The 26,306-nt window shown below is 45.7% G+C and overlaps 1 protein-coding gene across 1 annotated transcript in view; it reads left to right on the top strand.

Annotated features, from left to right (window-relative positions):
• The window catches only part of SNRPC (small nuclear ribonucleoprotein polypeptide C), a 116,397-nt gene extending 99,307 nt beyond the window's left edge, over nt 1–17,090 (top strand). The window contains exons 3-6 of the mRNA XM_075333651.1: nt 13,157–13,243; nt 13,341–13,445; nt 15,159–15,265; nt 17,017–17,090. Of these exons, the coding sequence (XP_075189766.1) occupies nt 13,157–13,243; nt 13,341–13,445; nt 15,159–15,265; nt 17,017–17,040 (323 nt within the window). The 3' untranslated portion in view covers nt 17,041–17,090. The remainder of the gene's footprint in view (nt 1–13,156; nt 13,244–13,340; nt 13,446–15,158; nt 15,266–17,016) is intronic.
• The last annotated feature ends 9,216 nt before the right edge of the window (nt 17,091–26,306 follow it).

Raw genomic sequence — 26,306 nt, 5'->3', positions numbered from 1 at the left:
TAAGGGAAAATCGCCGTATTTATAAAGCAAGGACATGTGACATTCACAGCCTATGACATATGCCCTTGCTTGTCTGGCAAAAATCCACTTACCTGTGTGTGTCTGTGATTGGCTGACATCCTGGCCCGCCCCTCTGCACGCGCGCTTAGGAAAAAAAAAATGGCGATCGGCATTCTCTCAGCAGTGCACCACAGATCTAAACCGCGTCCCCCCGCATACTATACGCTGAAATTTGATAATAGTGTGAATCACAGTGACTCACACTATTACAGTGAAAAGCCAGCTAGTAACTAGCTAGGCTTTTTGCTGATCAAACCGTTCTCGAACGGAACTTGAGCTGTCTAGCTTTTATCAAAAAGCTCACGTTCGAGTTCGATCTCGAGCACCCCCAAAAATCACTCGAACATGAAATTGGCGAACCTCGAACGTCGCTCAACTCTACTGAGGGCTCAGTGTGCTGCTAGAGCAGGGTTTGGCTTCCGCCCGTACTTAACATGCATCCATAAAGAAAGCTCCGCGCGCTGCTGAAGTCCTATACAAATCCTTTATTGCATTACAAAGCTCCAAAAGTGCCAGACCACCATCACCTGTAGGTATGTAGGTATGTGTGTGTAAATATGTATATATGTATATATGTACATATATATATATATATATATATATATATATATATATATATATATACATCACATCACATCACATCACATCACATCACATCACATCACATCACATCACATCACATCACATCACATCACATCACATCACATCACATCACATCACATCACATCACATCACATCACATTCACATTCACATTCACATTCACATTCACATTCACATTCACATTCACATTCACATTCACATTCACATTCACATTCACATTCACATTCACATTCACATTCACATCACATCACATCACATCACATCACATCACATCACATCACATCACATCACATCACATCACATCACATCACATCACATCACATCACATCACATCACATCACATCACATCACATCACATTCACATTCACATTCACATTCACATTCACATTCACATTCACATTCACATTCACATTCACATTCACATTCACATCAACATTCACATTCACATTCACATTCACATTCACATCAACATTCACATTCACATTCACTCTGTTCGGGCGTACAGTGTATGTGTGTATATGTATGTATATGTGTGTATATATATATATGTATACATTATATACATATAAGCTCTAGCTCTGCAGATTTGATCGGAATTAATTCCAATCTTTCCGTATGATAGGATCAGATCGGGCCGATCTTTCCAGTGATCGGCCAACACTAGTTGGAATCAGTAGGCCTCACTACATTGTATTACCCTCAAAGTTTCCCTTGAAGGCAAAAATCACATAGTATTTTATATCAGCATCTTATAGTGTAGCATTTTTCACATTTGTGCAAAAGAAACTTTGCAATAATTATGCATAATGGAATTGTTTTAATACAATGTTAAATGGTTAAGTAGCTTACCAGAGTCATGCAGAAGGAACTGCTGCTGGACACCATTAATACTGATCTCCTTGAACTCCAGGGGGATAACAAGTTTATCAAGGGTTTGAGGTAACCTTGGGATATTGCCAAGTTGCCTTTCTAATCGTATTGTTCTCTTCAGTGATGTTTTCCTTGGGAGAAGTGATACAACATTACATTGGGCTCCTGAAATGACGTCTGTGAGAATCTGTTGTGGTGTCTCCTGTGTTGTCCTTGCCCTGGTGACTGCCTCATTAACAAGTCGGATTGCTTCAGGTCTTGCAGCTTGTGCTGCATGACTGTGAAGATTGACTACTTTCACAACTTCGCCAGATTCTTCATCGGTCCAAACACGTCCCTTGCAAGTCGACCGTTTTTCACATACCCAGATGGAATGGACATAATCAGCGGTTCTTTTGGAAAATAAGTAAATGTGATTCTCATAGACCAACTTCCTCCTTCCACGTTTGGACAGAACTGAATTCATAGTTGTAGAAAGTGAATTGCTGTGGAAGCTGACTGATTTTTTGTGGCAGCACACTTCTCTCTTTGTGGAGATTTCAGACACTGCTATATTCTGATGTACAGATGGATTAAAACCTAGTCTAATGTAACTTGCAGGACATCTGACTTGCTACTTGTTACATCTGCAACAAAACTTGCAACAAAGCAGGTCAGTGCTGAGTCAGGTAAAAGTTCAATTGTTTTGATTTTAGGCCTCTTGCACACTGTAATTTTAGAGTGGTTTCACACTCGTGTTTGAGGCTGCCAGAGGTCAATCCACTCTGGATCTGACATGCTGGCATTCCGCTTGCATTGCCCATAGAAGTGAACGGCTGGGTTCCGCGATCTGCAGCCGCCCGTTCGCTTTCATAATGCCGCATTCCGCTATCAGTGTCAGAACAAAAAGAGCATTTTCTTCTTTTCGTTCCGCTGCAGGTTAGCGGAACGGCGGCATTACATAAGCGAATGGGCGGCCTGTAGTACATATGTAGCGGAAGTGTGAAAGCACCCTTATGCTGCCACTATTTTAGAACTCCAAAGCACGTGCTTTACTGGCATTTTTGAGAGCGCTTTTGTAAGCGCTCTCGGTAATGACCCATAAAATACAGGCTATTGATGAACGCTAAGTGCTCAAAAATAGCTCCTGTAATAAAATAAAAAGAGCTGGCCGAAACAACACCTCGCTTTTCCAGCCATTGACATATATTCAAAATTGGCAATCTTCTTAGCGGTTTTCCAGTGCTTAGCACTTGGGTAAGTGCCTACTGTGAAAGGGGTCTTAGGGCTAAAACAAGGCCGAAATTCCCTGCCTAATTTGGGGTCGACACATCTGGGGGCAAGAAGCTGGGGGCGAAATATCCGTGGGAGAACTGCTGTTGGCGAAATGTGCGGGGGCGAACTGCCGGGGGCGAAACGTCCGGGGGCAAAACGTCCGGGGGTAAACTGCTGGGGGCGAAATATCCGGGGGCGAAATGTGCAGGGGCGAACTGCGGGGGGCGAAACGTCCGGGGGCGAACTTGTGCGGGGGCGAACTGTACCTGGGGGCGAAACTTCCAACTCCCACTGGTACCGAATATTCAGAAGGGTGACTGGGAGGAAGTTTTGGAATCGCCCACTAAGGTCCGTTAACAAAATGATCCAAATCTACATACAGTGGAACCTTGGTTTATGAGATCAATCCGTTCTGGAAGTATGCTTGTAAACAAAGTTACTCATCTAGCAAAGCAAAATTTCCCATAGGAAATAATGCAAGCTCAGACAATTCATTCCACAACTTGTTCAATGTCCCATTCTGGTCCCCTATTGTGCCATTCCACACATGCACAAACATGCACACACACCATTATGCTGACCTTACCTTCCGTTCCATCGCCGGCCTCCAAGTTCTTGTAGTCCGCAGGTACATGTGTATCGGGTAACCATCGCGATCGATTCCGGAGCATCCGCTGGCAGCGCGCTGACGTCAAAGGCATGAGCCGCTTGCCTCTGGTTAGCGCGCTGCCTCTGAGAAGCGGCTGACAGCGGAAGTTCCTCCATCGTCGCGATGGTTACCAGATACACATCCTGTACCAGCACACTACAAGAACTAGGAGGCCTGCGAGAGAAGGTAAGGTGAGCATAGTGTGTGTTTGTGTGTGGTTGTATGGACTGCAAGAGCGGGTCAGAGCTCGGTGAAAGTATGGAACTGGAAGTGTGTGGGGTGAGTATTTGCTCGTACAGCAAAGCTTGCTCGTAAACGGAGTTACAAATTTACAGCAAGCTTTGCTCGTATAGCGCAATACTCACACACCAAGTTACTCGTAAACCGAGGTTCCACTGTAATACACCAGGCATATCTTACCCCACTGAAATTATTTAAGATGCGACACCGGGAGACAGAGTGTCCCCGGTGCTATGGGGAGGATGCAGACTTCGTCCATATGATCTGGGGCTGCCCCGTAATTGCCACTTTTTAGCGTGAGGCGGTATCTTTTCTGCCCTCCCTGGCCTCCTTAACTATACCTCTCGACCCACTTCTCTGTTTGTTTGGAGTCCTGGACGAGGGAACTTGGTCTCATCACCACAAAATCATCCTCCGGGAGATCCTATTTATGGCCAATAAACTCATTGCTCTGCGATGAATGGGCAGTTCCACCCACGATGGTGCGCGCATGGATGGAGCTAGTAAATGCAATGCTCCCCTATGAGTACAGTATATCAAAATAGGGGCTGCCCTGAGAAATATAATGAGGTCTGGGAGATGTTGAATTTCTCTACTTCGACGTTACCCATTTAAAAGTGATAATCTTGTGAGCTGCTCTTTCCCTCTTACATTATAGTTAATATATTATGGTCTGGTATTGTTGAATGCTCCTTGGTTTGCGCCTATGGTATAAACTGTCACCTCAATACCTTTTTTGTTTTTTTTTCCTCTTGTTCTCTGTGTCTGGTTAAGGTGTATATGCACCCCAGGTACCTGGAATGTGTTCTCCTTGTAGCGGATTCTTAGTTTTCTATGTATGCACTGTTCATGTTGTTATCTTGTTCCTGACTTATTTCTGTTCCTGTAATAAACGATTAAATAAAAATAAGAAAAAAATAAATCACAATTTTCTCCAGTTACCCTTGTGTGAAAATCTCAAATGTGTAGCTAAAGCAACAGTTTTGTGGCAAAAATGTCTTTTTTGTAATTTCCACAGCTCAGTGTTATTAAATTCTATGAAGCGCCTGCGGCCTCAAGGTGCTCACTACACCTCTAGATAAATTTTCCTGACTTGTGTAATTTCCAAAATGGGGTCACTTGTGTGGGGTTTACACTATTTAGGCACATCAGCGGCTCTGCAAACAAGACCTGGCATCTACCTATTTCAGCCAGTTTTTCACTCCAATAGTCAAATGGCGCTCCTTCCCTTCCGAGCCCTGCCATGCGCCCAAATAGTAGTTTTTGCACCACATAAGAGGTTATCCCTGTACTTGGGAGAAAATTGACTATAAAATGTGTGTATTTCTCCTTTCCCCTTGTAAAAAACAAAATATGGGTCTAAAGCAATATTTTTGTTTTTGTTAATTCCTGTGAAACACAAAGGGTTAATAAACGTCTTGGATGTGGTTTTGAGCACTTTGAAGGGTGACTTTTAAACTGGTGTCACTTTTGGGTATTTTCTGTCATATAGACCCCTCAAAGTCACTTCAAATATGATGTGGTCTCTTAAAAAAAAAAAATATATATATATTTTGTTGGAAAACTGAGAAATTGCTGATAACTTTGAGCCCTTCTAACTTTGTTAGAAAGTTTAAAAAAATGATGCTGATGCAGAGTACATATATGCTAAATATTTATTATTTATTTTGTGAGATACAACGATCTGGTTTAAGGGCATAAAACATTTTGAAAATTGCGATATTTTCAATTTCTTTGCCAATTTTTTTTTTTTTTTTAAACACCAAATTTTATTCCAAATTTTCATGTGCATTACATCTTATTAAACAATATAGCAAGTATGGATTCACCATGTCCATTAACAGGTTATTGGCAATTAACTATTCCTCCTGTTTCCCTTGTTTTCCCCCCCTTAACTATGTTTCGTCTCCCTTCTATTCTAAAATAACCCCCCCAACAACTTAGCACACTTTTCCTCCTGTCTAGCCCACACGAAGAATACCAAACAACGCCACATTTTGTAATTATTTTTTTTTCCAACCCCATGCCTCTAGATGAATCATTTGCCTTCTTATCACACCTTCACATTATGGCTGTTTTAATTTCCCCAATGTTCCCTTAATGTCTTCTAGTAGATACCACTCTGTGTACGTGAAGGGGGTAACTGTTTGTATTTCTGTAGCTTCACATTGTTTTTCAATGAATTTTCTCCATTTTTTAAAGAATATGTCGGTCAAACCGTCTGTTTTTTTCTGCTGTCCTCTGTTCAATTCTAAGTAGCATTTTAATCTGCCTCATTACCTCGTCTTCTGACGGAACTTTGCCTTTGAGCCATTTGCCCAGCAAAGCCCTTTTTCCTATTATGGCTATACTATGGAACAGCTTTGGTATTCTATCCCTTTTTTCACTCACTCTTGCCATTTGTTCAACATGGTCATCATGAAAAATCCATATCAATGGGTCCATCGCCACCTCTACCCCCCATATATTAGTTATTAGCGCCTGCATTTTTTTCCAGAATTTTTGACTCTCTGGGCATTGCCAAATCTCATGTAACAGATCAGTGTTTAGCATCCTACATTTGGGACAATGTACTATCTTATTAACCTTCTGTTTGTTTGGTATGTTGAAGCCATAGATCGCCCTGTGCATCAGTCTAAAATGTGTGTCCCTCCAGCCCTCATTAACCACCTCTTTTCTCATTCTCATCCATCCTCTTAGTATCCTGTCCCCTGCTGTTTCATCTCCCAATTGTCTCACCCATTTTCCCAGGATCTCGTCCGTGCTTAAGGGAACTATCACCTCTCGTAAAGCTTTGTATAGTGAAGTTATGTTAATCTCCTGCTGCTCCTGCATAATAAGTTGGTCCATGTCATTTATCTCTTGTTCCTTCCCGACATCTCTCAGTAGCTGCATTATACCTTTCTCTATCTGTTTATATTGTATAACTTGGAATGGAGATAGCCCATATTTTGTCACAATTTCTTGACAGGACAACCATCTATTTTCTGTCTCATGAAGTAGATCTTTCACCCCTTTTATACCTTTTCTCCTCCATTCTATAAATAATTTGTTTTCCCTGCCCGCTGGGAATTCCGGGAAACTCAATATGTTTAAGTATTTAGATATTCTCCAGGATAAGTTGATTTTTTTTTCTCACCGCCTTCCACGCCATCACTGTATCTTTGCATAGTAATGAGTTTTTAATGTGCCGTGGTATGTTAGCAAGTGACGTATGGGTTTACAGAACTCACCTTCCAATCTCACGTCCGAGTAACCGTTTGTCTTCCTTAACCAGTCTATTACATGTCTCATGAGGCACGCCAGATTGTACCCTCTAATGTTTGGCATTTTAATACCCCCCTTCTCCAGCGTCTGCATTAATTTCTCAGCCTTTATTCTCGTCCTTTTTCCCCTCCACAAGAAGGTAGAAAACGCCTTATTCAGCCTGTTTACGTCTGTGTGTTTTAATAATATAGGGATAGTCTGCATTGGGTATAATAGTTTTGAGAAACTCATCATTTTTAGAAGATGGTTCCTACCCAGTAGGGATAATGGAAGCCCCTCCCACATCTTCAATTCCCGTTCTATTTTCGTTATCAGTGGTTTAAAATTTAACTCGTATATCGATGCAGGTTGGCGTCCCACTTGGATTCCCAGATATTTAACGTGGGTTCTCGCTATTGGTATCCCATGAACATTGTCTCCCATTCCCCTAGCTGCCAACACCGCTGTGCTCTGTTGGTGTAGAAACAGTATTTCACATTTTGCCTTATTTAATTTAAAACCTGCCAAGTTTCCGAATTCCTCTATCCGTTGTAGTGTCAATGGGAGTTCCTTCTGGGGTTTATTCATAAACAATATAATGTCGTCCGCGAACAGGGCTGACCGTAGCACCTCCCCTCCAATGTTGATACCTTCAAAGCAATTTCCCTCATTCAACATTCTTGATAGGGGCTCGATCGCCAGGTTGAACAGGAGGGGGGACAGTGGGCACCCCTGTCTAGTCCCTTTAGTCCATGGGAAAGGTCTCGACAGAAATCCTGGTGTCGCCACCCTGGCTTTAGGATTCGCATATAATACTCTAATGAATGTTCTAAATGCTCCCTGAATGCCTACCTCATCCAGTGTGATCATGGCTGGAAATGCCCCCTTCTGTGGTTGTCCGTGCCTATTGGCATCCATTACTAGCATGGTTTTTCTTATATTTGTCACCGCCGATCTCCCCTTTACAAACCCTGATTGGGCCGAAGAGATTACGTTCGGCTAGTCTGTTGGCCATCAATTTGGTCAGTAATTTTAGGTCTTGGTTGATCAGAGATCGGTCTATAATTTGCTGGATTATCTAGGTTTTTCTCTCCCTTAGGTAAAAGTTTTATATATGCCGTGTTGAGGTAACTCGATATTTCCGTGCCTCCCAGTATTTTGTTAAACACACGTGTCAATATAGGTGAGATCTGCTCCTTCATCCCTTTATAGAATTCCCCATTGAACCCATCGGGTCCTGGAGCTTTATGTACGTTTAACTCTATCACCTTTTGGACTTCTTCTATTGTGACTTCTGCATTAAGACTAGCCAGCTCCTCTGTGCTGAGTCGGGTGAGGTTTATTTGTTTCAGCCATTCTGCCCCTCCTTCACCACCCTCATTCCCCTTACTATACAGTTTCTCATAGTAAACCCCCAGGATCTGGTTAATTTCCTGTGGTTTTGTGGATTTGTTCCCCTCCTTTCCAGTCATACTGATTATTGAAGTCATTGGTCGCCTTCCCTTAGCCAAATTGGCCAGTAATTTCCCTGCTTTATTGCCGTATTTGTGCAGGTCAACCTCCATTTGTGACCGTACTAGCTCTTCCCTTTTTCCTGCCCAAAGCTCGAACTCTTGTTTCGCCCCCTTCCATTCCTCTTTTGCTTTTTGGGACATAGTTCCCAAATATGTCATTTATTTTTCTCTAAGCTTATCACTAGCTTCTTGGTATTGTGTATGTGTATGTCTCTTGATTGTAGCAACATACCCCATTAGCCTCCCTCTCAGCACTGCTTTTGCTGCTTCCCAAAATAACATTGCATCTGTCTCATGTTCGCTATTGGTGTTGCTATACTCTTCCCACCAGCCTTTCAGAATTTTAACAAAATCTGTATCTCTAAGTAGAAAGGATGGGAACCTCCACAAATAATCCGATCCCCTCTGAACTGTGTCATTTATTTCTAAGGTCACCGGGCTGTGATCCGATATCACCATGTTCTCAATATCCACATCCCTGACCCTACTCAAAAATGATTGGTCAACCAGAATATAATCAATTCTTGACCATGCGTCATGCAGATGTGAATAGTGAGTGAATTCACGATCATATGGGTGCTGTAGCCTCCAACTGTCTTTCAGATTTGTGTCTTCCAGCAGCCTAGCCAGCAAGCCTTTTGTCGTTCTTGTCTGCCCACCTTGACCCCTGTTATGTCGCCTATCCTCCTCCTCTGAGACTACCGCATTGAAATCTCCTCCCACTATTTTGTTCTGTTCTGTGTCCATTCCCACTTTACTTGTGATAAGTTTGAAAAACGAATTCTGCTCCTTGTTGGGGGCATATATGTTGTGTATGCTAAACTCTCCCTGCGGGCTGTTTAATTTTATATGGACATATCTACCTTCCTCATCGCTATCTTGGGAAGTTATTGTATGGTTGAAATGTTTGTTTAATAGAATCATGACCCCCTGCTTTCCTTCCCGGGGAGCCCGACCCAACTACTTTTCCTACCCATAATTTCTGCATTCGAAAAAAATCTTCCTGTGGTAAATGCGTTTCCTGCAGCAGTGCGATATCTACTTTCAATCTTTTAAAATGTCTCAGAACCATCATGCGCTTGTGAGGTGATTTCAGACCTTTCACGTTCCATGTCACTATTTTAACCATATTCCCCGTTGTCCATGCTTTTTGTGTCGCTATATGTCCCCCCGTGTGCGTGGCTTTGAGTTTCCTCTAACTCCGCTGTGTGCTTACAACTATGTATTGCCTGGGCGCAACCTTGTGTCCCCATCTTGGCATTAACTATAAATCTGTTGGCTACCCCCCCAACTGCCCTCAGTTGTCTTTCGGTGTGCTTATAGCGTTGCTTTCCCTCAACCCAACTATTCAACCTAGATCTATTGTCAACTAACAACCCCTCAACTGTCGTCCCCCCCCCTTACATTCAATCGTCTCATCACTTCCATTTTTTCTGTGATGCTCCTGGCTCCGCAATCCCCTCTCAGCCCCCTAATTAACATTAACATTTACATATAGCTTGTCCCCCATTGAGCTGTTATCTGACACACCAGAGCAAGGCCTTCCTGGTCAATAACCGTGCCAGCTTACAATACCCCCTTCCTCATTGCCCATACATATTATTTGTTGCCTCTGATCTCAATTTCACTCCACCTCCCATCAGCATAAGTGACCTGGCTACCAGAGGAGCGATTTATCAGTAGATGCTAAAGAGAGAGAAACCCGGTCCCCCATAGATGTTAGGATCCCCCTACACCCCTGAGGGGGCAGGGCATCTTGGTCAATATAAATTGAAGAGGCGAGGGGAACTGAAGAGAAAAGAAAGGAAAAGCCTACAAGAAGAGAGGAGGAAAAGAAAAAGACCACAAGGGAGATGGGAAATGAAAATGAAAAGGAAGTGGGAAGTAGTAGTGGAAGTAGGAAGAGGAAGTGGGAAGGGAAGTAGGAAGTGGAGGAGGAAGTAGGAAAAGGGAGTGAAAAGAAGTGGAAGAGAAAGTAGGAAGTAGAAGAGGAAGTGTAAGAGGTAGTGGGAAAGGATGTAGGAAGTGGGAAAGGAAGTGGGACAGGAAGTAGGAAGAGGAAGTAGGAAGTGAAAAAGGAAGTGGCTTAGGAAGTGGAAGAGGAAGTAGGAATAGGAAGTGGGACAGAAAAGTGGAAGTAGGAAGTGGATGTAGGAAGTGGAAAAGGAAGTAGGAAGTGGCAGAGGAAGTAGGAAGAGGAAGGTGGAAGAGGAAGTAGGAAGAGGAAGAGGAAATTGAACAAGTAGTAAGAAGTGGCAGAGGAAGTGGAAGAGGAAGTATGAAATGAAAGAGGTAGTGTAAGGGGAAGCGGAAGGGGAGGTGGAAGAGGAAGTGGAAGCAGTAAGTAAAAATGCAATAATAAACAGTAGATGTTACTCATCCCCTTCATTCTGTCAGTCCCCTCTCTCTTGGGCCCCTCAGTTCAGTTCAAAATATCAATTCTTCTTGTAGCCTCTCTCATGGCGCTCCCTTCTTCTGGTTTCCAGGCCTACGCAACGGCGACCTCCTTGCCTCTGGGCTTCCTGCATGTATCTCCTTCCCCTCCATCCAGTCGTTCCGGCCCGATGCCCGGCTCTCCTCCTCTCTTCCATGCCGATCATGTTGCCTCTCCGGGAAGTCCTCCGTCTGGTTTCTGTTCTCCATCTCCTCCATCCAACTCTCCGCCTCACTCAAGTCTTTCGTCGCAAAAAGGGATCCATCACGTTTTGTTACTCTCAGTATTGCAGGATAGAGCAGTTGGAATTTTATGCCTTTACGATACAGCGCGGTACAAATCTTACTAAAAGCTTTCCTTTTGCGTGTAACCTCCGCCGAGTAGTCCCCGAAGATCAGCACTTTGTCCTTGTAAAGACAGTGGGGTCCTCCTTCCTCTAAATGCTCGCAGTAGCTCTTTGTCTTTGTATTCCAAGTATTTTATGATTACTTGGCGCGGCCTGGCTGGTCCCGTCACTCTCGTGCTGTCTTCCTTCCCACTTGTTCCTCCTGTGCCTGGACGCTCTCTTACAGGGCCCACTCTGTGCGCTCTTTCCACCCTGCAGTTGTGCGTCAGACCTAGCGCCTTGGGGAGCTCTGCTTCACATATGTTGTCCAATTGCCGCATGTTTATGGATTCCGGCAGGCCCACAAGCCTTAAATTGCTTCTTCTGGAGCGGTTTTCCAGATCCTCCAGTTTGTCTCTCATGGCGTGGGATCCCTCCACCATCTCCTGCAACTGCCCTTTAATGCTGTCACCTCGTCCTGTGTCAGAGATTCTTTGCTCCATCTCTGACATCCTGACTCCCTGCTGTGTGATCTGTTCCTTCAAGGGTGCTAGCGCTGCCCCCACCATGGCCTCTAGGGAGTCTTTGATCTTGTCTGCCAGGTGCACTGCCACTGCTCCAGCCAGACGGTCATAATCAATTTGCAGGCCTGAGAGCTGCTTGTGCTGCTGGGCTGTCCGCTGCTCGTGCTGCTGGGCTGTCCGCTGCTCGTGCTGCTGGGCTGTCCGCTGCTCGTGCTGCTGGGCTGTCCGCTGCTCGTGCTGCTGGGCTGTCCGCTGCTCGTGCTGCTGGGCTGTCCGCTGCTCGTGCTGCTGGGCTGTCCGCTGCTCGTGCTGCTGGGCTGTCCGCTGCTCGTGCTGCTGGGCTGTCCGCTGCTCGTGCTGCTGGGCTGTCCGCTGCTCGTGCTGCTGGGCTGTCCGCTGCTCGTGCTGCTGGGCTGTCCGCTGCTCGTGCTGCTGGGCTGTCCGCTGCTCGTGCTGCTGGGCTGTCCGCTGCTCGTGCTGCTGGGCTGTCCGCTGCTCGTGCTGCTGGGCTGTCCGCTGCTCGTGCTGCTGGGCTGTCTGCTGCTCGTGCTGTTGGGCTGTCTGCTGCTCGTGCTGTTGGGCTGTCTGCTGCTCGTGCTGTTGGGCTGTCTGCTGCTCGTGCTGTTGGGCTGTCTGCTGCTCGTGCTGTTGGGCTGTCTGCTGCTCGTGCTGTTGGGCTGTCTGCTGCTCGTGCTGCTGGGCTGTCCGCTGCTCGTGCTGCTGGGCTGTCCGCTGCTCGTGCTGCTGGGCTGTCCGCTGCTCGTGCTGCTGGGCTGTCCGCTGCTCTCTCAGCTGCTCTCCCTCCTCCATCCGTCCCTGCATACCACCGCGGCCCACGTCCGCCGCCATTTTGTGCTCCATGTGCTCTGCAGCATCCTGTTTCAGCTGTCTGCCGCTGCTCCGGAGGAGGTACCGCTCCATGCACGGTCGCCTCCCGTTCTCCGCCTCTTCCCGCGGCCGTGGGGCTCTTTTGGTCGGTGTGTGGAGCTGAGGAACGTGCGGAGCTCTGTCTCCCGTGTCCTCACATCACAGCGCCGGAACCGGAAGTTTGCCAATTTTTTTATATTTTCATAAATACAAACAAATCCTATTGACCGACATTTACCACTATTATGAAGTACAATGTGTGTCGAAAATTCATTCTCAGAATCACTGGGATCTGTTGAAGCGTTCCAGAGTTTTAACCTCATAAAGTGACGAACCAGAATTGGGAGGAAAAAAATGGCCTGGTCAGAAGGCGAAAACAGGCTCAGGGCTGAATGGGTTTTGATGGGATTGTCCAGTAATGAATAGCCCTTTATCCTTGTCAGAGGATTATGCTGCAAAATAGTTTGTCTTGTCCCTTGATTTCAGTGGGGTGATTTTGTTTTCCCCCACAACAAGTACTGTATTAGCAGGTTTTCTATTGTGATATTGTAATGCCTTTAATGCTATTACAGCTGCTGCTTTCCAGCAAGGGAAGATTCCACCCACTCCTTTTGCGCCACCTGCTGGAAGTGCCATGATTCCTCCACCACCTAGCTTAGGTAAATACATTTTGTGCTGCCTAAATTATGTGGCACCATGTTTGTTGTATGGTTTCAAATATATTATATGGCTGGTATTTTCATTTTCCCATTGTAGGTGGTCCTCCACGTCCTGGTATGATGCCTGCACCTCCAATGGCAGGCCCTCCAATGATGCCAATGATGGGACCTCCTCCACCAGGAATGATGCCAGTAGGACATGGTATGCTGATAAATTTTCACTGTTAGTCCAGAAAATTTATCTTGAATGCAATCTGATGAATACAGGTGCCCCAATGCATATTATAACAAATGCATCAAGATAAAACTGAAACAAGGGGCTGGAAATAGCAAGTACCTACAGAACCAGAGGTGTATTAGCCCCTTCCCACCACAGTTTTTGCACACAGCCTAATTCATTAACAGGCATTCATCTCTTAATAGATTTGTTACTTAAGCAATGCTTTCATTAAGAATGATGTACACAATGTGAGTCTTAGAAAATTGGTGACATGTTCAATACGTATTTCATCCGCTGTCTATTGACTAAAACAAAGTGACCAATTCACTAAGCAAATATATTTCTAAAGGTGCCATTGACATGGATTTCTTGTTTCTCAATGTTTTGTAACAACCCATCCAATCCACACAGGGAATTAAATGAAAATATTAGCTGATTGAACTGATGGCCTATTAAAAGGGATCTCATTACCAAGGTGCCTCACTAGAAACTTCTAATGTTGAATAAAACCTGTGAGTTGTCTTAAGAACTTCTATTATTGCAAAACATATTGATGGCACTGGTTAGAGAAGAATTTTTAAAATAATGAAGGTCCTAGTGAGCATTGTTGGGGTCTTAATCAGAAGTAGAAAGAACATCATTTCACCATAAACAAGCCACAACCAGGAGCTCTCTGCAGAATTTCAGACAGAAGTGAAAACAATTAGAAGAGTTGTCAAAGACCCACCGACCACCTGTGGAGAGCTACAGAAAGACCTGAATCAAAAGGTAGGATTTAAAAAAAAAAAAAAAAATGGCATTCAACCTCAATCTCCTGTATGCACCCTGACCACACAAGACTCCATTGCTGAGCAAAAAGCATGTTCAAGCACACTTAGTTTGCGCAACGCCATTTAGCGAAGCCTATAACATACTAGGAAAATATTGACTGGCCAGAAGAGACCATAATACAACTCTTTGGATGCCGTAATACATACTATGTTCAGAGGCCAAAAGGCACAGCATATCACCCCAAAAACATATCAACTGTGAAGTTTGGAGATGTGAGCATCATGGTGTTGGGCTCTTTTTAGCATATGGCACTGGCAAACTTCATTTAATTGAAAGGATGATGAATTGACCAAGATACTGAAACATCATTGTTGATAATCTGCTGCCATCTACCAGGATGATGATGAAATAAGGATAGATATTTCAGCAAGACAATGATGCCAAACACACAGCCGAGGAAATATCTGCTAAAATGGCCGAGCCAATCCCCTGACCTAAATCCTAGAAATTTATGGAAGGAACTAAAGCTCAGAGTTCATTGGCGCCTACAGAACCTTCAGGATTTGAAGAGTGTTTGTATGGAACAAAGGGCCAAAATTAAACATGAGCAATGCATGCAACTAGTTTCTCCATTCAAGAGGTATCTTATAGTTGTGATAATCAACAAAGGCTTTTGTACACAGTATTAAATAAATATCAGTACATTTGTTCAATATTTTCACTGTCATTTCTCATTATACATCACTAAATTTATGGACGCCTATGGTTTGATTTATTTGCCTGTGTGGATTAGATAGGTTGTTACTGGTGATAATTTAATATGAATAGCACTTTAAGAAGTATATTTACTTAAAAATATTGGTTATATGTTCAATGCTTATTTCTATGTTTGCTGACAATTTTCTTCTGTCCCCCCCCAATTAGGTCCTGGTATGAGACCGCCAATGGGAGCTCACATGCCAATGATGCCTGGTCCTCCTATGATGCGCCCACCTGTACGACCCATGATGCTGCAGTCTCGCCCTGGCATGGCACGTTTTGAACAATATAACAGTCTAAGCATATAAGTTGGCAAACCTCTTGCCAAGCTAAAACTAATTTTGACATAATCCTTGCAGGTGTTGTTTCGATCATGCCTCACTGTAAATGTCCACCTGAAAGAGGTTGTCTCCAATTCATAAATGGGTAATATTGCAAAGTTGCTTGCAACAAAAGAAGCAGCTTTGCAATTTACTTTTTATTAAAAATGTTTTCTGTTTTCAAGAACAAAGGACCTTTTTTTAATTTTTAGCGTCCAGCTCATTGGCGGGGTTACCTCTGCAAAACGTGTGCGGATTTGAAGCTGGATCACTGGAACTGACTAGTCAAAGTCCTTCCTGAGCTTCTCCCATGTTGCAGAGGCAAAGCTTCCTCCTCTAGCAGCCGGACAGTTGAGTAATGTAAGCATGCAATCTTCAGGAGTGCACTGCTCACAGTGAAGCAGTCCACTTCATGTTGAGAAGAAAACCCCCTTTAAAGGGAACCAATCACCAGAATTTTTGTATATAACCGAAAGCCAGTACTATACTGCCATTATGAGGCTAATTCTATACATACCTTTTAGTGGTCAGCTTGGATGTTTAGGATGTGACCAGAAGGGTCGGGGCCTCAGCCAACAGAAAAATGTTGCTTCGTAGTATCAGCTTTATTGGCTGAGGCCCCGCCCCTTCTGGTCATTTGGGTATGACCTCACACAGGTCCTGCTAGTGAAAAGTAAAATCAATTGTATAATACTTATGCTAATTCTAAGAGGGGGGGTATAAATATGAATACCCCCCCAGATATCTGATCTTCAGCTGCTGTCTCTCAAGAAGCTGATGATTTTATAAACTTTACTTTCTTGGATTTCAAAACCTAAACATCCGAGCTGACCACTAATAGTATGCATAGAATCAACCTGATAGTGCCAGTATAGCACTGGCTTTAGGTTGTATAGGAAAATCCTGCTGATTGGTTCCCTTTTAAGAGCTATTGGATTATGTATTGCTAAAGCAGAAGTGATGGAGTATACCCACTTTTTTTTTTTCCTGGTAGATCAGTCCAATACCTACATGGTTTTAGGGTTTTTGTTTTTTTTGCTGGTCATCCCTGACATTGACGCACTGTTCTGTTTGTGACAAGTCTCTGCAGCACATAGTATTTATACAACTTGGCCAAAGTCACGGAAGGACTAGTACAGTATCCTGTTTTTGTCATTTTAAATTTATTTTTTTTATTAAAGATTTTGTGTAATCCGGTTTTTCTTTGAATGAATGTAATCGTAGTTAAAAAGTTTTCATATTGATGGCTTATTATTCATGGCCTGGCAGTTTGGCAGGTACTCCAGCAAAGCCATGCAGGCATTAGCAATGAGCAATTAGTTTGACAACTGAGCAGCATTGCACGTAAATACCATTTCTCAGCTGCCTATTATTTATCTCTTTAGTTCCCAGCCAAAATCATTGCTATGCATTGTAGTACTCAGACTTAGCTTCTGTTAGTTTTACTTTTCTCATTGTCCTGTGTATATACATCTTTGTCATTGTGATTACCCGATGTAATCTTTGCTATTAGCGGTTTCATGACCTGTATATTACCTGCCGACTTTCTACATTATCAGTTCTTTTCGACACACTACCGTGTTATACTGTGTATAAGATGCACACTGTCATACGTATTAGAAGACCTTTCGTGAGCTATACAGTTTAAAAGGAGCAGAGAAGCTGATTAACTTATGTATGTTTTTTTTTTTCTTTCTCCGCAGCATTTCGGAAATATGGGTGTTTAAAGAGGACCTATCACCAAAAACTGAATTTTATTAAATTAAATAAATACTTTTGTATGTTTTGTGTATTTTATGTAGATGGATACTGACTGATTTTATAGTAAGTATCCAAAACCTTTTATGAATAAGATTTGCAAAAAGCGTGCTGCCATTTTGGGGATGACAGGACTTCTAATTGATCACTCTGTCTGCCGGAAGCATTTTGATCCAGCAATGGATTAGATTGTGCAGATTAATATGCAGAGACTGAGTAGTGGTAGGACTAATGTCTCCTCTGAGGAAGGGGGTTACTCTCACCATCAGTGTTTTGTTTCACAGCTACTTTGCAGGGATGATAGTGAGAGTATCCCTCAATCAGCACTGAAATTAGTCCCCATCTCCACAGTAATCACAGAGCGCTCTCTGGTCAGTGCAGACATTAGTGTTAAGTGACTAACGGGAGCACTGATAGTGTTTCCCTCCACCAGGTCTGACATTAGTCACCATCTCCGCAGTAATCACCAAGCTTTCGCTCTGGTCAGTGCAGATATTAAGGTCCAGTCACACTAAGCAACTTACCAGCGATCCCAACAACGATAGGGATCGCTGGTAAGTTGCTAGGAGGTTGCTGGTGAGATGTCACACTGCGACGCTCCAGCGATCCCACCAGCAACCTGACCTGGCAGGGATCGCTGGAGCGTCGCTACACAAGTTGCTGGTGAGCTCACCAGCAACCAGTGACAAGCCCCCAGCGCTGCGTGGAAGATGCTGCGCTTGGTAACTAAGGTAAATATCGGGTAACCAACCCGATATTTACCTTGGTTACCACCGCACGGAGCTACACGTGCAGAGAGCAGGGAGCAGCGCACACTGCTTAGCGCTGGCTCCTTGCTCTCCTAGTTACAGCACACATCGGGTTAATTAACCCGATGTGTGCTGCAGCTAAATGTGCACAGAGCAGGGAGCAGCGCACAATGCTTAGCGCTGGCTCCTTGCTCTCTTAGTTACAGCACACATCGGGTTAATTAATTGTTTACATTGGTTACCAGCCTCCGCAGAAGCCTGCTCCTGCTGCCTGCACATTTAGTTGTTGCTGTCTCGCTGTCACACACAGCGATCTGTGCTTCACAGCGGGACAGCAACAACTAAAAAATGGTCCAGAACATTCAGCAACAACCAACGACCTCGCAGCAGGGGCCAGGTTGTTGCTGGATGTCACACACAGCAACATCGCTAGCAACGTCACAAAAGTTGTTCGTTAGCAGCGATGTTGCTAGCGATGTTGCTTAGTGTGACGGGGCCTTTAGTGTGTAGTGACTAATGTGAGCACTGATAGTGAGTATCCCTCCACCAGGTGTGACATTAGTCACCATCCCACTCTGCTCAGTGGAGACATTAGTGTGTAGTGACTAACGTGATAGTGTTTCCCTCCACCAGCACTGACATTAGTCACCAACTCTGCAATAATCACCGAGCTCGCTCTGGTCAGTGCAGAAATTAGTGTGTAGTGAGTGTATCCCTGCACCAGGTCTGACATTAATCACCATCTCTGCAGTAATCACCAAGTGTTCGCTCTGGTCAGTGTAGATATTAGTGTGTAGTGACTAATGTGAGCACTGATGGGGGAGATACCGTTTACGTTATGGATGAACACACCTGTCCATAGAGCTTCCTTCTCTTCTACCTGTCTCCCTGCTCTAAACACTGTTTTTGCACTTAGAACAGGTCAAAGACAGGGAAAGAGAAGTAAACGGTCACTACAGTACATTTGCTATTTTCTTTGCTCCAAGAAGCAAGACCACACTGGTCAGGAGAGAGGCCTCAAATCCTGTGCAATGGAGTGACTGGTCGTTGCTATGAATACAGAAACTCGTCTTAACATACCATGTGAAGTGATATGCAAATGATATGTAAAGGCCTTCCCCAACTGGTTTTTGTTTTTTTTTGGGGGGGTAATATTTAGAAAGGATGTCCACTACTAGTCTCTTGTTTACTCCCTTAAAAATAAGCCTCTGCTCACTCCCGGTGCGGCCATGGTTCCATTGATGTCACCTTCCTGGGGCCCACATGACATGACTTGCAAGTTTCACGACCTATCAGCAGCAGCTTCTGTTATGCCACCTTTGGACATTTGAGCAGGATCTAAGCACTGCACTTACTTCCTGCTCAAATGTCTGAAGGTGGGTAGAAGGAAGCGTGCACCGATTGGTGATCTCGTTTTATGTCACGTGGACCCCAGGAACGCGACTTCAGACATCGCTGGAACCATGGCTGCACTGGGGGTAAATAAGAGGAATGAGTAGGGGTTGTCCATGTAGTGTTTTGGGGGGGTTTGGGTTTTTTTTATCAGTAATATTTTGAAATAAAAATTTGAAGGAGTGTGTTTTTGGTTGTTGTTTTTTTTTTTTTGTGATAGGTGCTCTTTAAATGCAAATTTCCCCTTCAAATAAAGGGGCATTGACAGAGATTCTTCTCTGGGTGCATTTATATTTCCCCCCTGTATTTATTTTGCTTAATCATAAGAAGGTGGTGTCATCTGGGAGGGAGGGGGACTGAGTTAGTACACTTTCACAGAAACACAGAAAAGGTTAGCGCTGGCTTTCTGTCTAATCTGATGAGACTTGTCTAAGGCCTCTTTCGCACGTCAGTGAGTCTGGTACGTATGTGCTAGTTTTTATACGTATCAGAATCACGGACATATCCAGACCCATTAAAATTAATGGGTCTGTGCACACATCAGTGATTTTTCATTGACCGTGTCTCCGTGCGGTGTACACGCGTGTCCGTGATTACCGCACGGAGACGTCCGTTTTTTTCTGGCATCACTGATTTCCCACGGACCACACTGATGTGGTCCGTGCAACATGTCTCCGGCTTCTGCTGTCTGCTGCTTTGGAGCCAGCTCCTTATGGTCATGCATATTCAGTTATGCACGACACCGCGACCCGGAAGTAGCTGCAGCGGGGCTGTAAACACAGCAGATCCGAAGAGTTAATCACCACATACGGCAGGAGCGGGCACAGGTGAGTTTCTCCATATGCAATCACGGATGACGTATCTCGGATTGCATATGGATAACCCACGTGTGTCGTGAACCATGGCACATTGAGTGACATATGCGCTTTTAACACGTCAGTGAAAAAAACTGTTTTTCACGGACATGGGAAACAGTCCTGAGGCTGAGGTCACACGTCCTGTAATCATCCACAAGAACAGACCTTGCAGAGATCTGTTGGGGGGGAAAAAGTTCTGCAAACACAATTTTTTTTCCCTGCTGTTAAATAACTGGTCTGCTGGATCTAAGTTTTTTTTGTTTTTGTTTTTTGGTTTTTTTTTTATAACCTTGAAGTCTATGGAGCATGGATCCATTAACTGATTGTTATGTAGTGATCGTTGGTCTTGCATTTGTAACTGATCTTTTTGGGGGCTTTTTCTTACAAGATCTATTTCAAATGGAAGCTAAATAGCAATCCATTAACAGATCCATTCTCCATAGACTCTGATGTTAAACAGATGTAGCACACATCATTTTGCCAACAGATCTCTGCAGGATCCGTTCTAACTAGAGCTAATCAAACCAGCCAAAAACCGGGACCGGCGGATCACTGCTCAATTAAAAAAAAAAAAAAAAAAAAAATCTGCTCTGCTCCGGAATCCGATGCCCATATAAGTCAATGGGGACCAGAATTCGGAGCTTAAAAACGTTTGTGGAGGGGATAGGGGTGGTGGGGGGGATAGGGGTGCACGCGCTGTGTACTCACTCAGGTGGTGTCATGGTGGCAAACGCCTTCCGGGTCACACTTTTCCCTTCCGGAGCCAACCATTCAATATTTATTGTTTTGCCCGACACGTGTAATTGGTTGCAGTTAGACGCGCCCCCACCCTCAGTGTCAGCTGACTGCAATCAATAAAAGGCGGCAAGACAGGCGGTTGGTGGGTAAAGCAGTGCAAGTGTCTGTGGGTCAGTATGGTGAGTGTGCACATACCTAGTAACACATGCACGCTCCTGTCAGAAGTGTGCAGGCCTGTGCTGATGTCAGACTCGTGTGAGTCTGGCATGACATCACCCGGCACGGCCTGCTGCTCTCTGAACATGAGTGTGCATGTACACAGAAACACATGCTAGCTCCTGTAAGAAGTGTGCGCGGCTGTGCCGGTGATGTGATGTCAGACTCGTGCGAGTCCCTCGCAAGTGCGATTCCGGCCTAAGAGAAACTACATGCGGCTTTTTTTTTAATATTATTATAAATAAAAAAAAAACCTTAATTTTCATCCCCAGCCAAGATAAAGCCGGTTGGGGGCTGGTATTCTCAACCCGCAGCCGCGCCGATACGGAATTTTACAGTCCGAATCTGCTCAGCCCTAGTTCTAACGGATGATTACCTCTCATGTGACCTCAGCCTAAGGCCGGCGTCACACTTGTGATTGACTCGCACGAGTGCAATGCACTTAAACCACTGAATGATATTCTTAACCTCCCTCATATTCCTAACGCTAGTAATAGAAGTAGAACAGAAGTAGAAGAAGAAGTAGAACAGCCATGCCTAACTCTCCATCGACACGCTTTCTCACGTGGGATGGTTAATCAATCGACAGAAGTTCTCTCTGACCCCGTCCCGTTGAATTACCTTCTTAGGCATGGTTTTCGATACCAACCAGGGATGACTCTTCCTACCACAAGAAAAGATTTTCTCTCTGCAACGGGGACTACAGGTTCTTTGTCACTCCAGTTTCTTCTTCATCCGATTTGGTATGAGACCTTGGTCAAATGGTAGCGTCTATGGAGGCAGTTCCATTCGCCTAGTTCCATCTCCCCCCCCCCCCCCTTCAGCTGACCATAGTACGGAAGTGGGACAAGTTACCTTTTTTGCTGGATCCATCTGTCTCCAGGAACTCTTCGGTTCCTTCAGTGGTAGACCAGACGACACAGTCTCTCCCGAGGTAGGTCGTTTCTACCGCCCCTCTGGCACATAGTCACCACCGACGCCAGCCCCTTGGGCTGGGGTGCCATCTTTCGTCATCACGTGGCCCATGGACGTTGGTCCCTCCAGGAGAGTCTGCTTCCAATCAACATCCTGGAGATCAGGGCCATGCTATTAGCTCTGCAACAGTTCCAGCACCGCCTGGGGGGCTCCCCTGTCAGAATCCAGTCAGACAATGCTACGGCGGTAGCTTACATCAACCACCAGGGAGGAACAAGGAGCGTCAGGGCTATGAGGGAGGTCAAGAGGATCATTCAGTGATTCAGTGAGCCGAGTCACATCAATCCATGATTTCGTCAGTGCACATCTCCAGCGAGAAATTGGGCGGCTGATTTCCTCAGCTGGGAAGGTCTCGCTTCCGGCGAATGGTCTCTCAACAGAGGAGTCTTCAATCAAATCTGACCCCGGATGTGGATCTGATGGCCTCCCGGTTCAACCATCAGGTTCCTCAGTTTGTCTCTCGCTATCGCGACTAGCGGGCAATAGGAGTCGATGCCCTGACCCTTTCGTGGAGTCAGTTCAGACTCCCATTCATCTCCCACCCCCCCCTCTCTCTGTGATCCCTAGGGTCCTCGAGAAAATCTAGAAGGAAGGAATCCCAGTCATCCTCGTGGCCCAGGCGGGTGTGGTTCACATAGTTAGCTCAGCTCATCGCAGATACTCCCTGGCGTCTCCCAGACCGCCCAGATCTTCTGTCTCAGGGCCCCCTCTTCCATCAGAACTCAGGTGTCCTAAATTTGATGGCCTGGCTATTGAATCCTGGGTGCTAGCCCAGGCGGGCATCTCTCCCAGGGTGATTCAGACCATGATCAGGGCCCGAAAACAGTCTTCGTCAAGGATCTAGTACTGCACGTGGAAATCCTTCCGGTGGTGCGAGGACAACAACCCATCTCTCTCCTGGCACATCACAGCCATCCTGTCCTTTTTACAGTCAGGGTTGGACGCGGATCTCTCTCTCTCTCTCTCTCTCTCTCTCTCTCTCTCTCTCTGAACTCTTAAGAGCCAGATGTCAGCTCTCTATTCTTTTCCAAAATACTCTTGCTACTCGCCCACAGATCAAGACCTTCACTCAGAGGGTCGCTCACCTGGTGCCTCCATATCTGGACCCCCTTGAGACATGGGATCTTAATCTGGTGTTGGGTTCACTCCAAGAGTCTCCCTTCGAGCCTTTGAAAGAAGCCTCTCTTTCGCATCTTTCCTGGAAGGTGACCTTTCTAGTGGCCATCACATCCATCAGGAGAGTGTCAGAGCTTGCTGCTCTCTCCTGTCGGTCACCATTTCTGTTTTTCCACCAGGACAAGGTGGTGTAAAGGCCGCTTTACACGCTACGATTTATCTGACAATATGTCGTCGGGGTCATGGTTTTCGTGACGCACTTCCGTCATCGTTAGCGACGTCGTTGCGTGTGAAACCTACGTGCGTCTCCGAACGATTGCAAATAGGGTGAAAATCGTTGATCGTTGACACGTCGTTTCATTTTCAAAATATTGTTCATAGTTTGGAACGCAGCAGACATATTGGTACGTTTGACACCCTGCAAACGACGAACAACATCCACACGACCGCCTTGGTCAAACAATATATCGCTGAATGATTTTGCGTCACTTGTGAGATCGTTACGTGTGACCGCTAATAAAGGACTTATGAGCGATCTCGGCAAATCGTAACTATGATCTGGGCATGTCACATCGCTTATCGTCAGATAAATCATAGCGTGTAAAGCGGCCTTTACACCCGTGTCCCTCCTTTTTGCCTAAGGTGGTGTCGCCTTTTCATCTGAATGAAGAGATTGTGCTTCCATCCTTCTAACCCGGTCCCTCGCACAGCCTGGAGAAGTCTTTACACACTCTGGACCTTGTTTGCGCTCTCAGAACATACGTGACAAGAACTGTGCCTTTTTGCAAATCGGACATGCTGTTCGTCCTTCCTCTAGGACCCAAAAGAGGAATGCCTGCTTCCAAGGCCATGATTGCAAGATGGATCCGGTCTACAATATCGGAGGCCTACAGGATCAGGAACAGGTCCCTTCCGCGGGGAGTGAAGACACATTCCACGCGGTGGGAGCGTCTTGGGCGATCGGGCATCGGCCGCTTACTTCTGCAGGGCTGCCACGTGGTCTAGCCTACACACTTTTGCTAGGTTTTACCAGGTACACACCCAGGGGTCAGCTGACACCGGCCTGGGGAGAAAGATTTTGCAAGCGGCAGTCACACAACTCTAGGGGTGGTGCGATTTTCATGTGTTAGACACTCTCGCAAAGGGAGCTGTCTATTCTTACAACGTTAGTGATTCCCACCCAGGGCCTGCTTTTGGTTGTTCCACGGTTCTGTGTTCCCCAATGAAACGAGAGAGAAAGAAGGATTTTTGTGTACTTAGCATAAAATCTCTTTCTCTGAGTCTTCATTGGGAGACACAGCTCCCACCCTGTGTTTGGTTTCTACATTTTGCCTACTTGTTACTGTGGGCTTTGTCCCGGACCACATATAGCCGGATTACATGTTATTGGTTATTACCTTGACTTTCTGTATGTATGGTTGTTCTGTTACTCTTCCTACTGCTTGTACACTAAACTGACATAGATCCACTTCCGGCTCGGGGTGTACACTGCTAGGGAAGAGCATAATGACACAAGGGTGTCTGTCGTGAAAATGGCAACCTTAGTGGATATTGCTTTCTCTCACAGCTGGGAGAACAGCCCAGGCACTAGCTGGGGGGGTTGGTAATGTGCAGTGCCGTGAAAAAGCATTATGCCCCTGAACTTTTCCATATATTTTTTTTTTTTTTTACTTGTTAAGCTCACAAACTTGGAGAACTTGTCAGCAGCCTTTTACTTATTGCCTCTGTCGTACTGATTCAAATGCTTTCCGAGGTGAAGAAATCTGTTTTTTTTTTGTATATTTTCTTTTAATCTGTGTTTTCTTTATCGTTCCTATGGGAGACCCAGACATTGGGTGTATAGCTTCTGCCTCCGGAGGACACACAAAGTACTACACTAAAAAGTGTAGCTCCTCCCTCTGAGCCTATACACCCCCTGGAGAACCAGGTCTAGCCAGTTCATTGCTTTGTGTTCAGGAGGCATACATCCACACATGCATTCTCATCTGATTTTTTTCATTTTTGGAAAGCGTTTGAAGAAAAGCGGGTCCAAGTCTGGACCCCCGGCATGTCCCTTCTCACCCCACTGTGTCGGCGGTGCTGTTAAGGTTGATTCCAAGGCTGGAGCCTTACATGCCGCGCTCCTTCACCATCCCTCGGGCTCTGGCTTGAAGTGGGAGCCAGCACGGTTCTCCATGCTTGGCAGGAGACCGGTCTCCATCCGCAGCCCTTCAGGATCCTGCTGGACGGAGCACTCATCCTCAGGGACTTGGAACCCTGCGTCTCAGCAAGCTAAGTACCTGAGACGTTTATATTGTGGGGGTCCATGTACTTTATTGTGATGGGAGAGTGTGCTGTTTGTGTTTTCTGACATTTCCGGCCGGTTCTCTGGCTGTCACCTGAGAACCGCGCCGATGGTGCCTGCGCGCCGGCCGCACCGCTCAAATTTAGGCCCCGGCTTCGCCGGAGGCCTACTTTCGGTTTCACTGCCCTCGCATGTCATTCATGCAGAGGGACAGTGTGGCTCCGCCCAGCGGCCGTTCTGAACAGGGGAGGGACACTCCTCACTGGATACATGTCTCCTCCCCTGTAAGTCTCTTTGGCCCTCCAGATCACGCTCTCAGAGTAGGTTCCGCCCCCTCTCCTCGCTCCGGCGCCATTTTATCAGCGTTTTCTCTGCGATCAGCACTTGCTGCAGCATCCCTGCTGATGTTCTTGGGGGTCCGGGCTTCGGGATCTGGAGGGCACACAACACCGCTCCAGCGGTCTGGTAAGCCACAACCTCTGGTTGTGGGCCTCTGTATATACTCTCTGGGGGTCACTCTGGCAGAGCCCCCACTTCAGCAGCATGTCTCACACGAGGAGCAAGGCTCCAAAGCTATATTCAGTATGCACTGCATGTAAGCTCGTGCTGCCTGAACCGAGCACATATCCACATTGTGATGCCTGCTCTAACCTGACAATGCCTCAGCCTGGAATCGCACCCCCAGGGGTCTCTCCGGCTGCTCCGGCTCCTGTGGCTGAACCCCCGGCTTGGGTAGAATCCTTCTCTAGGTCAATCTCCCAGTCTTTTGCCGACTCCATGGGACAGCTGTCCCGGACTTTGCTGAACATGCATCAGCCCCCTTCACAGGGTGCCTCTGCTGCTAGGGCTCTCTCAGCGGAGCTCACAGAGGATTCTTCATCTGGTCCCAGACCCCGTCCTCCTAAGAG

The sequence above is a fragment of the Anomaloglossus baeobatrachus genome, chromosome 2 (assembly GCF_048569485.1).
Source record: "Anomaloglossus baeobatrachus isolate aAnoBae1 chromosome 2, aAnoBae1.hap1, whole genome shotgun sequence".
NCBI lineage: Eukaryota > Metazoa > Chordata > Amphibia > Anura > Aromobatidae > Anomaloglossus > Anomaloglossus baeobatrachus.
This window is presented reverse-complemented; position numbering and strand designations above follow the sequence as displayed.